The sequence below is a fragment of the Microcaecilia unicolor genome, chromosome 5, assembly GCF_901765095.1.
Source record: "Microcaecilia unicolor chromosome 5, aMicUni1.1, whole genome shotgun sequence".
Classification (NCBI taxonomy): Eukaryota; Metazoa; Chordata; class Amphibia; order Gymnophiona; family Siphonopidae; genus Microcaecilia; species Microcaecilia unicolor.
In genome coordinates this window covers 162,100,420-162,114,021 of record NC_044035.1, presented here as the reverse complement: position 1 = coordinate 162,114,021, position 13,602 = coordinate 162,100,420, and the positions used below count along the sequence as shown (strand labels likewise).

Sequence of the window (13,602 nt, the reverse complement as noted above, 5' to 3'; positions counted from 1 at the left end):
TGCTTTTTGATTAAACTGAGCGGTAGCACTTACGTGACGAGCGGGAAGTTGTCCGCGCATGTACGGTTCGCACGTCAGAAGGCTCTGGCAAAACTTTTTTATGTTTGCTCTGAAAAAATTTGCAGTTTCCTGGGCCGCCATGGACGCTGACCCCAGATGTGAGAGCAATCAGCCTGCTGTCCTCGGAGAATACCTGTTACAGGTATGTATCTTCGCTGTCTGGTGGCATCCACAAAGGGGAAGGAATGCATGTGCTGTTTACACACGCATTCAGTTTTAAAATTGCCCCCTTAAGGCTATGGTCTAAAGGTGCATCTCTCAAACAGATGCTTGTTCACCAGCTCCAGTGGTAAAAGGCAAGCTTTCCCTAATCCCATTACAGAAGAGAGTAAGTGCTTAATGCCCAGACAAACATTCACTAAGACTCCCTTGCAGTTCTTGTACTTTTCTATCCCAACACTCCAGAGTAACTTCATGTCCCTTAGTAAGACTGACTGTGTTTCAGCACTGTCCAAGGGCTTTCCTGCACCTTGCAATTCACCTAAACTTCCATTCCTGCCTACCCAGACCTTTTCCTTTCCCAGTCATATATGTACCAGGTACCAGCTGAGTTTGTAAGCAGTCTCAGTGTAACATTGTATACCTTGGGCCCAGTATTGAAAGGATTTACGCTCCACACTTTCAGTGCTGTGTTCCTATATTGGTCTCTCTGCAATTTTTCTAGGGCTGAGTGCCTCAATTTATGCTCAAAATGTCACTGAACTCCTAAATTTAGGAGCATAAAAAGTGGTAGCAACAGAAGCAGTGGAAGAGAAAAAAGTTAGGAGCTTAGTACTGATTTTCAGGATTAGACTTATAAATTAGGTTATAAATCTAAGCAAATCCTAAATTTACAAGCATAGGTGATAATTCTATAAGTGAGTGCCTTCTTTTAGGCGTGCCAGTGCCACACAGAGAGTGCTTATTCTATAGCAGCATCTGGTTGCCCAGATTCCATTATAGAATAGTAGCATAATCTGCTGTTGGCACACCTTACATTTAGGCACCCACAGTTACACCAGCCATAGACCTGGTGTTACTGAGCATGCCTGAATGTGGCAAGGGTGCACATCTCGTCCATGAGCCACTCATGTATATCCCCTTGCATTTCGGTGCTATACCATTTATGCACACCCTTTCAGAAAAGTGCTTAGGGTGCTTATGCGTGTAAGTGCTACTTCTTGGCGCATTTACCTGCAAAAGGAGTTCCTAACTATAGGCACCTAGTTATAGACTTGCTCTTATAACGTTTACATACCTAAGTTAAAGATGAATTTTCAACTGAAAACTTAAACACTTGTTCTTTGAAAATGAGCCTCTTGGGCTCCTAGGTTTGTCTGAAAATAGGGCACACATTTTAGGAGTCTAAATTTAGGAGATCAGCTTTTTTTTAATATCATAGCCCCTTGTTACAAAAAAAAAAAAAAAAAGGCGTTAGGTCTTGGGTCAGGTTGTAACCACTGGCTTTAAAGATGGTGTAGAGTAAAATACCAGGAAGCCCTTGACACACCGCACTGATTCACTCTGATGAAATAACAATACTCCGAGAAGAGTGCTGGAGAGACTTTGTTGTGAACATTGTGCTCCCGTTTGATGTGATTCAGATTTTCATGATTTATAAGGACTATAATTTGAATCTTTAAGGACAATAACTAAGATACAAGTGGAAGATTTGAAATTGAGGAAATAACATCAATGTGTAAAATAAGTGGGGAGAATGTACACAGTTTGTGGATATATAGAAATGTTTCCACATAAGGTTTATGTGAGTGGGTGATGAAGTGAAAGGTGTGACTTGATGAGTTCCGGAACTTGCATAGTATAAGTTGTTTTATATGATATATGTATTGTAATAAAAGAAATGAAATATTTTAAAGGAAGAACGTTTTTTGTGATATAGCTTTGAGATCTGTTCTTCTAGTTTAAAGATTTATCCCCAGTAATATATATAATGGAGAGTAATATAGCCACCAATAAACCAGAAGTACCAGGAGCAGAATCAGGAGCCAGGCAAGTTAATCCAAGAGGCAGGAACTAGGCAGGGCAATCTTCCCTCAATGTTTCAGCTGTTTCCTGTTATATTACCTTTGTTATGCCATCCTTTCCATCCACATAAATTGGCAACTCTCACTCATTCACTATTATGATGTACATTATTTTGTATTGCCTTGCTTATTTTACTTTAACACTTTCAAAAAGTGAATTCTTAGTTCCCAGTTTTTGTAGTGAAGTAATGCCCTTATAGAACCCCAAGCTCAGAAAGTTCTCTAAACATTCTAGTGATCAAGTTCCACTAGCAGAGGTTTAGATATTTAAAAACTGAGTTTCCAATTTTCTCCTATCTCTCCTTTTCCAGTTATCCCTGACCCAGAGTGATCTTAGCCATATTGGCTCCATGAAGGTGGAAGGCCTTATCCACCCAACTACTGCTGAAATTGACCTTAAAGAAGACATAGGTAAGACAATAAGGGATGGAGGATGCAAATCTCAATGAACCCTTTATCAGCAGCAGAACAGTACAGAAAACAACCAGTGTTGACTCTCCAAGGACAAGCAGGCCATTAATTCTCACAACTTCACAACTGGGTAATGCGGCGCTGCGTTGCCGAGTCTGGAGCTTATAATAAGCTTAACAGAGCTTTGTGGAGTGCGAGACACGCTCCACCATACATGCGCAGGTGCCTTCCTGCCCGCTGCAAATGCATGGTAACCGCAGTTCTTTTTCTACCGTGGTGAAGAGAGATTATGTTTGTGCTTTCTCTTCAATTCCAATCTGGAAGAGCTTCACTTTTCGGTGTCTTTTCGCGATTTTTTCGCTGTGCCTGTTCTGGGCTTCAGTCTCCTCCTCTTCCTGTACAATTTTCGTTCTTTTTTTTCCCTATTTCAAGTTTCCTTTATTTTCCATGACTTACGCCACGTTTAGGCCTAGTCTTCGGTCAGGTCTTTCCTTTGACTCTTTTGTAGTGCCTTGCATCTTTTTTCAGGCACCATCACATCTTTTGATTTAGCTGTGGAAGTTTTTCTGTCCATGTTCACTAAAAGTACCCAGTGGCTTTAAGCGCTGTACCCGGTGCAATTGGACAATCTGTGGGAAAGACACCCATTCTTGGTGTCTTCAGTGCTTAGGGCCCGACCATAGCCTTGCCAACTGTATCCTTTGTCTTCGGATGAAGAAGAGGTCTTGGGTGTCCAGAGAGGCTCAATGCGAGAATTTTTGTAGCCAGGTCCGAGTCCTCAGCATTGAGGTCGGTGGCGTCGGCATCGATATCGAAGACTGCATCAGTCTGTATGGCTGCTTCAAGACCCATGGACACTGGGAGCAGTAGTGTGTTGAGTGAGTCTCTACTTGTCTTGATGCCAACTGCTGGACATGGCCCCCGGGACCGGCCAGTGTCAGACCCGACCCCGAGGTGATGGTCATCTTCAACGCATTGTGCCCAGAGCTCTGGGGCGTTGAGGGATTTGGCACCCGAGAAGCGTCAGTGCCGGGAGGATCGCTCTCCCTCTATTCGGGAAGTACCGATGCGTCTGTCCCCTAGCAGCCAGGATCCGACTCCTGTCTTGACCCCATCAGTTCTTCGGAGCCAGCACCACAGTCTTTCCCAGTGTCAGCCCTCGATGAGTGTATCCAGGTCTTGCTCCCTGAGCTGCTGGATGGCCTTTTGCAATGGTGTACATTGGTATCGGGAGTGCTTACTCCTACCCTGCCGCCTGTTGCGGCCCTGCTTGGCCCTCAGCCTGAGGTGCGGATGCCGATTTCAGCTGGGAACACACCACTTCCAGTACTGAGTGTTGCCTTTTGACCTTGAGTCAGCACCCACGGTCTTTACCAAATGCCTAGCAGTAGTTGCAGCATTGCTACTCAGCCTTATATCGACGATTGGCTGGCGAAGAGCACGTCTGAGGACTGTGCTCAGTAGTCCATATGGGGGACTATTTGGGTGCTAGAGCTACTAGGGTTCATTATAAACTACCACAAGTCCCACCTTCACCCTGCCAAGCAATTGGAATTCATTGGAGCCCTGCTCGATATGCAGAATGTTCGAGTCTCAACAGGTTACGGCTCAGCAGACTACCATTCCAAATTCCTCAGCCTCAAAAGGTCCTGATGACGGATGTATCTCTCCTGGGTTGGGGAGCTCATGTAGATGGGCTTCACACTCAAGGAGCCTGATCTGTCCAGGAAACAGGTCTTCAGATCAACCTTCTGAAGCTCCGGGCAATCTGGAATGCTCAAGGGCTTTCAGAGATTGACTGTCTCACCAAATTGTGCTCATTCAAATGGACAACCATGTTGTAATATATTACACCAACAAGCAGGGGAGCACCGGATCTTGCCCTCTGTGTCAGGAGGCCATCTGGATGCGGCACTGGGCTCGCCAGCACGGCATATTCCTTTGGGCCACTTATCTGGCATGCAAAAACAACAGTCTGGCTGACAGGCTGAGCAGGGTTATGCAACTGCACTAGTGGTCTCTCAGCATGGGCGTTGCTCACGACATCTTTCGAGCTTGGGGCACTCCCTTACTGGATCTCTTTGCCACTCAGCTGAATAACAAAGTTCCTCAGTACTGTTCCAGACTTCAGATTCATGGCAAGCTAGCGTCGGATGCCTTTTTTTTGCAATGGGCGATTGGTCTTTTATATGCATATTCTCCCATACCTCTTGTGGGGAAGACTTTGCTGAAACTCACAGGACCATGTTCTTGATTGCACCTTACTGGCCACGACAGATCTGGTTCCCTCTTCTTCTGGAGTTATCCTCTGAAGAACCGTGAAGATTATAGTGCTTTCCAACCCTCATCACGCAGAACGAGGGATCTCTTCTGCATCCCAACCTTCAGTCTCTGGCCCTCACAGCCTGGATGTTGAGAGCCTAGAATTTGCTTCCTTGTGTCTGTTGGAGGGTGTCTCCCGGGTCTTGCTGGCTTCCAGGAAAGATTATACTAAGAGGTGTTATTCTTTCAAATGGAGGAGATTTGCCATCTGGTGTGACAACATGGCTGTAGATCCCCTTTCTTGTCCTACACAGACCCTGCTTGAATATCTTCTACACTTATCAGAGTTTGGTCTCAAGACAAACTCAGTAAGGATTCACCTCAGTGCAATTAGTGCTTATCATCACCGTGTAGAAGGTAAGCCCATCTCTGGACAGCCTTTAGTAGTTCACTTTATGAGAGGTTTGCTTTTGTCAAAGCCCCCTGTCAGACCTCCGCCTGTGTCATGGGACCTCAATGTCATTCTCACCCAGCTGATAAAAGCTCCTTTTGAGCCATTGACTTCCTGCCATCTGAAGTATTTGACCTGGAAGGTCCTTTTCTTGGTGGCTGTTAATTCAGCTTGTAGTCAGTGAGCTTCAGGCTCTAGTAGTGGATGCACCTTATACTAAGTTTCATCACAACAGAGTAGTCCTCCGCACGCACCCTAAGTTTCTTCCTAAGGTCATGTCAGTGTTTCATTTGAACCAGTCGATTGTCTTGCCAACATTATTTCACCGACCTCATGCCCATCCTGGCAAGAGCACCTTGCACACCTTAGACTGCAAGTGAGCATTGTCTTATTATGTGGAGCGGACAAAGCCCCACAGACAGTCCACCCAACTTTTAGTTTCTTTTGATCCCAACAGGATGGGGGTAGCTATCGGGGAAACGCACAATCTGTATGTGACAGAACAGTGTGGTTTAAGCCTGTAAAATTGCCTTTATTAAATCTTGACGTGCATTTCTCTAGTTTGGCCAGCAGGTGGTGCATGCTATGTTTTAAACTGTTAGAAAGAACTGACCTTCCTTTCCTTAGTTAACACATATAAGGAAATACCTGAGTGATTTAACCATCTTTTTTTCAAATGTTGTTGACTGGGCTCTGATTGGCCCAGGAGCTCTTTTCATTTCAATTGTACTGGCTGTTGCTTCTGTTTCAGCTTGTGAGAAGAGAGGGAGAGAGAGAGCTCTTTGCTGAAGCCCTGTAAAAGACAGTTATATCTTCCCAGGTACTTTCTAGAAAGTATACAAATGTTTAGTTAGTGTTATAATTAATCCATATTTCAGTTACCTGTTATTGTTTGCTGATTGCACTGTTTTGTTCCACTGTTTTTGTTTGTTGACTCTGCCTGTCTGAATTGATAAAGAATCCTGGTGGTTTGTGTATGGGGTTTGTGAGTGCTTTCTAGGAACTGATGAACCACTAGGAGTGTGGCCTCCAGCAACCTAGAAATCACTGGGGATAATTTGAGAGCGGGAGACTTGCCTAGAGGCGGTTGTGACCCAGTCGGTGGGAGGAGGGTTTTAGGGTAGAGCACAAGTGGCAGGTGCAGGTGGACCTGAGCTGTGCAGGGAATAGACCCTCTAAGTGGCTGCAGGATAACCTCAGGCGGTTGGCTAGGCATTTCGTGACAGACCTGCCCTTTTTTTTTTTTTGCAGGTGGGATTGTCAGACTCAGTGTGTGGTGTGAGGGTCACCATCCATTGAGTGTTTCAGAGTCTTTTTTATCTGTAACCTCCAGACACAGAAATTTTTTTTTTTTTTTTGGTAGTGTTAGGAGATTAGCAGTGTGATGATGGCGACTGGCAGCGGCCAGCAGACACTGGAGATGCCTGCCTTAACACAAGAGCAACTGGATGGCCTCAGCAGGGAGAAGCTGCAGGATCGGCCTGCACCGAGTTCTCCTGTGCGGAAAGCAGGCCCCTTATGAGGCCCATGAGTTGGCAGGGCCAGATGCCACACCAGCTGAGATCCGACAGATCTAAATGGAAGAACCACAGCGGAGAGGGGAAAAGGAAGATCAATGGCAGTGTGAAGAGCTTGAATTCCAGCAGTGGTGAGAGGAATGGGAAGAGCAACAGTGGCATGAGGAGCTGGAATTCCCAGCTGCAGAAATTAGAGATGGAAATGGCTCATATCCAAAGCTCCATCCCAACTCCTGTGCCAAGGCCAGAGAAGGTCCACAGCCCGGATCGGGTCCAACAGAGGTGACATAGATAGATATCTAACTGCTTCTGAGAAAATTTTCCACCTCAGTGAGATTCCTTAGAAAGACTGGGTGTGCTGTCTGAGAGGAAAGCTCACTGGTAGAGCACTTGAGGCATTCCAAGGACTGTCCATGGAGATGTGATCCTAGTTTGAGGAGGTGCGCATTCTTTGTTGAACCATTATGCCATTACCCCCAATACCTACAGACTAAAGTTCCAGACTTTGCTAAAGGGGGTGGATGATACAGCGAGTTTGTGATCCAGCTAGGATACCACAGTGGCGTAGGAAGGGGGGGGGGGCGGTGGGGCGGTCCACCCCGGGTGCACGCCGCTGGGGGGTGTCGGCGCCTCGCTGGTTCCTTGCTCTCTCTGCCCCAGAACAGGTTACTTCCTGTTACTTCCAGAACAGGAATCAACGAGGCGCCGACACCCTCCCAGCGGCGTGCTCTCGGCGGATTGGCCCGCCCACCCACCCCTCTACCGCCTTCCAGGTATGTTCTCGCGGGCGGGGGGGGGGGGTGTTGCACTACGGAGGGGGGAGGGTGCGTCGCGCTGCACCCAGGGGGGGGGGGGTGCGCAGCGGCGACCCGCCCCGGGTGTCAGCTGCCCTTGCGACGCCACTGGGATACCATCACCAGCAGTGGCTCAGTGGAGCTGAGGTTAAAATCCTGGAGGACTGCCAAAACCTGATGGTCCTGGAGCAGTTTCTTCAGCGTTGTGGTTCAGAGATGAGGGAACATGTTCAAGATCACCAGCGCCATACTCCAGAGAAGGCAACTGAGTTGGCTGACATCTTTATAGCTAACTAGTAAAAAAGGCCCGTTTCTGACACAAATGAAACGGGCGCTAGCAAGATTTTCCTCGGAGTGTGTATGTTTGGGAGAGTGTATGTGAGAGTGACTGTTTGAGAGTCAGAGTGAAAGTGTGATTGTGTGAGAGAGAGCGTGAGTCTGGGTGTGAGTGTGTTTGTGAGAGAGTGTGTGTGTGAGAATGAGAGTGTGTGCAAGTGTGTATGTGAGACACAGTGTGAGTGAGAGTGTGTGTGTGTGGGCGAGAGAGAGAGTGTGTGTGAGACACAGATTCTCTGTTTGAGTGAGTGTATGAGACCAAGCGAGTGTGTGAGTGACTGTGTGGCACATAGAGAGTGAATGTGATACAGTGTGAGACAGAGTGTGTGAGAGTGAGAGTCAGAAAGACATTGTATATGAGAGAGAGAGTGTGAGCCGTGCCCTCCCAATCCATGGCCATCTGTCCCCTGCCCCCTCCATTCATCCTTTTCCAGCAATTCCCCTCTGTCCCTGAGCCCTGCCCTCCCAATCCATGGCCATCCATGTTTGTCTGTCACCTGCCCCCTCCATTCATCCCTATCCAGCATTTCCCCTCTCTGCCTGAGGCCTGCCCTGCAATCCATATCCATCCATGCCCATCTGTCCCCTCCATTCATCCCTATGCAGCAATTCCCCTCTCCCTGAGTCCTGCCCTTCCAATCCATGCCCATCCATGCTCCTCTGTCACCTGGCCCCTCCATTTTTCCCTATCCAGCATTTCCCCTCTCTGCCTGAGGCCTGCTCTGCAATCCATATCCATCCATGCCCATCTGTCCCCTCCATTCATCCCTATCCAGCAATTCCCCTCTCCCTGAGTCCTGCCCTTCCAATCCATGCCCATCCATGCTCATCTGTCACCTGGCCCCTCCATTTTTCCCTATCCAGCATTTCCCCTCTCTGCCTGAGGCCTGCTCTGCAATCCATATCCATCCATGCCCATCTGTCCCCTCCATTCATCCCTATCCAGCAATTCCCCTCTCCCTGAGTCCTGCCCTTCCAATCCATGCCCATCCATGCTCCTCTGTCACCTGGCCCCTCCATTTTTCCCTATCCAGCATTTCCTCTCTCTGCCTGAGGCCTGCGCCGCAATCCATATCCATCCATGCCCATCTGTCCCCTCCATTCATCCCTATCCAGCAATTCCCCTCTCCCTGAGTCCTGCCCTTCCAATCCATGCCCATGCATGCTCCTCTGTCACCTGGCCCCTCCATTTTTCCCTATCCAGCATTTCCCCTCTCTGCCTGAGGCCTGCTCTGCAATCCATATCCATCCATGCCCATCTGTCCCCTCCATTCATCCCTATCCAGCAATTCCCCTCTCCCTGAGTCCTGCCCTTCCAATCCATGCCCATCCATGCTCATCTGTCACCTGGCCCCTCCATTTTTCCCTATCCAGCATTTCCCCTCTCTGCCTGAGGCCTGCTCTGCAATCCATATCCATCCATGCCCATCTGTCCCCTCCATTCATCCCTATCCAGCAATTCCCCTCTCCCTGAATCCTGCCTTTCCAATCCATGCCCATCCATGCTCCTCTGTCACCTGGCCCCTCCATTTTTCCCTATCCAGCATTTCCCCTCTCTGCCTGAGGCCTGCTCTGCAATCCATATCCATCCATGCCCATCTGTCCCCTCCATTCATCCCTATTCAGCAATTCCCCTCTCCCTGAGTCCTGCCCTTCCAATCCATGCCCATCCATGCTCATCTGTCACCTGGCCCCTCCATTTTTCCCTATCCAGCAATTTCCCTCTCTCCCTGAGTCCTGCCCTCCCAATCCATGCCCATCCATGCTCCTCTGTCCCCTGCCCCCTCCATTCATCCATTTCCAGTAATTCCCCTCTCTCCCTGTGCCCTGCCCTCCTAATCCATACCCATCCATGCTCCTCTGTCCCCTGCCGCCTCCATTCATCCTTTTCCAGCAAGTCCCCTCTCGCCCTTCCATGACCCCCCCCTCGCATCCATGCTACGCTCTCTCTCATGTCCCAGCCTGGCCCGCCATCTTCCCCCCCCCCCCTTCGCATCCATGCCCCCCCCCCCCTTCGCATCCATGCCTCGCATCCATGCCCCCCCCTTCGCATCCATGCCCCCCCACCCCTTCGCATCTATGCATCCCTTTTTTTTTTTTAATTCTTTTTAACTTTACCTCCGTGGCGGTTCGTGCAGCGAAGCGTCAGGGAAGGAGGCGGCGCTCCCGACGTCTAGCTTTCCCTTCGCTGTGTTCCGCCTTGTTTTGAAGGCGGAACACAGCAAAGGGAAGGCTAGACGTCGGGAGCGCCGCCTCCTTCCCTGACGTTTCGCTTCCGGATTTGTTTGTTTTGTCGCGAGGGCAGGACAGAGACGGCTGGCTGGCTTGAAGGCTTCACACCACGAATCCACGAACCCTTCAGCTTCAGCCTGGGAGTGATGTCAGATGGCTTCAAGGCTTCAGGCTTCAAGGCTTCAGGCTTCAGGCTTCAAGGCTTCAGGCTTCAAGGCTTCACAGAACGTTGTCCTCAGAACGTTGAGGGTGCGTTTTATTATATTAGATTGTCCCTGGTTGGCAATCAGAAGCAGTCCTTATCTGCAGCAGGCGGGATCTAAGGGCAGCCAGGGCCCTAAGCCCCAGAACTTCTATTGGCCGGGAGTATCTCGAGTCGTAGCTGACTATTGTCGTACCTGTGATGCATGCCAAAGAGTGGGTAATACCAAAGATCACTTCTGGGCTCCCCTGAAACCTACTACTACTACTACTATTTAGCATTTCTATAGTGCTACAAGGCGTATGCAGCGCAGCACAAACATAGAAGAAAGACAGTCCCTGCTCAAAGAGCTTACAATCTAATAGACAAAAAATAAAGTAAGCAAATCAAATCAATTAATGTGAACGTGAAGGAAGAGAGGAGGGTAGGTGGAGACAAGTGGTTACGAGTCAAAAGCAATGTTAAAGAGGTGGGCTTTCAGTCTAGATTTAAAGGTGGCCAAGGATGGGGCAAGACGTAGGGGCTCAGGAAGTTTATTCCAGGCGTAGGGTGCAGCGAGACAGAAGGTGCAAAGTCTGGAGTTGTTAGTAGTGGAGAAGGGAACAGATAAGAAGGATTTATCCATGGAGCGGAGTGCACGGGAAGGGATGTAGGGAAGGACGAGTGTGGAGAGATACTGGGGAGCAGCAGAGTGAGTACATTTATAGGTTAGTAGAAGAAGTTTGAACAGGATGCGAAAATGGATAGGGAGCCAGTGAAGGGTCTTGAGGAGAGGGGTAGTATGAGTAAAGCGACCCTGGCGGAAGATGAGACGGGCAGCAGAGTTTTGAACTGACTGGAGAGGGGAGAGGTGACTAAGTGGTAGGCCAGTAAGAAGCAGATTGCAATAGTCTAAACGAGAGGTGACAAGGGTGTGGATGAGGGTTTTGGTAGAGTGCTCGGAAAGAAAGGGGCGGATTTTACGGATGTTGTAAAGAAAGAAACGACAGGTCTTGGCAATCTGCTGGATATGAGCAGAGAAGGAGAGAGAAGAGTCAAAGATGACCCCAAGGTTTCGAGCTGAGGAGACAGCGAGAATGAGAGAGCCATCAACAGAAATAGAAAACGGGGAGAGCGGGGAGGTGGGTTTGGGGGGGAAAATGAGAAGCTCGGTTTTGCAAGTTATCTCTGACAAAGCCCACAAGTTCTTCTAATCAATGACACCCCTGTAATTGAATATGAAGTTAATATGCGGCATTGATTAGAAGAACTTGTGGGCTTTGTCAGAGATAACTTGCAGGCAGCCCAGACTAAGCAAAAGACCTGGTATGATCGTAGGCCTGACATAGAGTTTTATGAGTGCCAGCAGGTACTTGTTTTAGTCCCAGTTCATCAGAATAAACTTCAAGCTAATTGGGCGGGATCTTACAAGGTCATAAGGCGCCTGAATGGTACAAACTGTATTATATCTATGGATTCTCAAGACAGAAGGCAGCGTACTTTTCATGTAAATATGTTAAAGGCATATGCAAATCGCACAGCTATGGTGTTAGCTGTGTGCTACCTGCCAGAAGAGTGTCAGGATAGTGAGCCCATACCTGACCTCTTAGAGGTCTTACTGGAGGGATCTATACAACAAATTGTAGCGGGAGAGCAATTAACCCCCACCCAGAGATAGCAGATAGAAGCAGTATTGCAAAAGTAAGCTGATGTGCTTTCCACTAATCCAGGACTTACCCATTTGGCTAATCACAATGTAAATATGGGCGGCCATGACCTGCTGAAGCAGGGTCCCTATTGAATATCTGCTGAGGTGGGGAGGAAAATAAAACAGGAGACCGATGAGATGCTAGCCCTAGGTGTTATCAAGAAGTCCCTATAGTTCTTTTTCCCAAGAAAGATGGCACAACTCACTTCTGTGTGGATTACAGGAGACTTAGTGAATGTATTGTATCTGACTCCTATCCGATGCCCCAGATGGACGAGTTACTAGATCACATAGCTGGGGCCCAGTACCTGACTACAATGGAGCTTAGCCATGAGTACTGGCAGATTCCCCTAACTGCTGCTGCTCAGGAGCAGTCAGCATTTATTACCCCATTTGGCCTGTGTGAATTTACTGTGATGCCTTTTGGAATGAAAAATGCCCCTGGTACATTTTAATCCTTAGTGAATTGTCTGCTAGATGGATTTCAGGAGCATGCTAGGACTTTTCTTGATGAGATTGCTTTATACAGTCAGACTTGGGATGATCACCTGATCCATTTGAGTGGAATACTGGACCAGATCAGGGAGGCCTGCCTGACTATAAAACCCAGCAAATGTCAGATGGGAATGGCAGAAGTGCAAAATTTAGGGCACAGAGTGGGAGGTGGACATCTGAAGCCTGAACCAGCTAAGGTGGAAGCTATACAAGACTGGCCCACTCCCCAAACTATAAAGCAAGTATTGGCCTTCCTTGGAACAGTGGGGTATTACAGGAAGTTTGTGCCTCACTACAGAACTATAGCCAAGCCCCTGACCGACTTGATTAAAAAGAGATTACCCCAAATCTTTACCTGGTTGCCAGAATGTGAAGTGTTCTTCCAAAAATTAAAGACAGCATTAGCTACCGATCTAGTACTAGCTGCACCTGATTACCAGCAAAGATTTGTAGCACAGATTGATGCCTCGGCATATGGCATTGAGGCTGTACTCAGTCAAGTGAATAGCACAGGGGAAGAGCACCCCATTATGTATCTAAGTCGCAAGCGCCTTGACAGAGAGGTAGCCTATGCCACTATCGAAAAGGAATGTCTGGCCTTAGTGTAGGCCCTCAAGAAGTTACAACCATATCTGTATGGGCGAGACTTTACTGTCATCACAGACCACAATCCATTGGTCTAGCTGAAGAGGGTCTCAGGAGAGAATGGGAAGCTACTCTGGTGAAGCCTGTCCCTGCAAATGTACAGCTTCACCATTTGGCACCAGAAGGGCAGTGAACACGATAATACTGATGGCCTCTCCAGAAAAGAAGAGCCAGAACCACCCTGACACTGGACTATCGAGACCCGATCAGCGGTCTGTAGAGGCTGCAGTGCAAGGTCTCTCTCTTGAGGAGGGAGATGTGACAGAACAGTGTATTTTAAGCCTGAAAATTGCCTATTAAATCTTGAAGTACATTTCTCTAGTTTGGCTAGCAGGTGGTGCATGCTATGTTTTAAGCTGTTACAAAGAACTGACCTTTCTTTCCTTAGTTAACACAGATAAGGAAATGCCTGAGTGATGTAACCAGTTTTTTTTTTTTTTTTTCAAATATTGTTGTTGACTGGGCTTTGATTGGCCCAGGAGCTTT

At 48.1% G+C, this 13,602-nt stretch overlaps 1 protein-coding gene across 2 annotated transcripts in view; it reads left to right on the top strand.

The window, feature by feature from the left end:
- The window catches only part of LOC115470394 (core histone macro-H2A.2), a 184,442-nt gene that overhangs the window by 88,639 nt on the left and 82,201 nt on the right, over window positions 1-13,602 (top strand). For both annotated transcript variants that reach the window (XM_030203527.1, XM_030203526.1), the window contains exon 6: window positions 2,396-2,495. In XM_030203527.1, coding sequence (XP_030059387.1) covers window positions 2,396-2,495 — 100 coding nt within the window. The remainder of the gene's footprint in view (window positions 1-2,395; window positions 2,496-13,602) is intronic.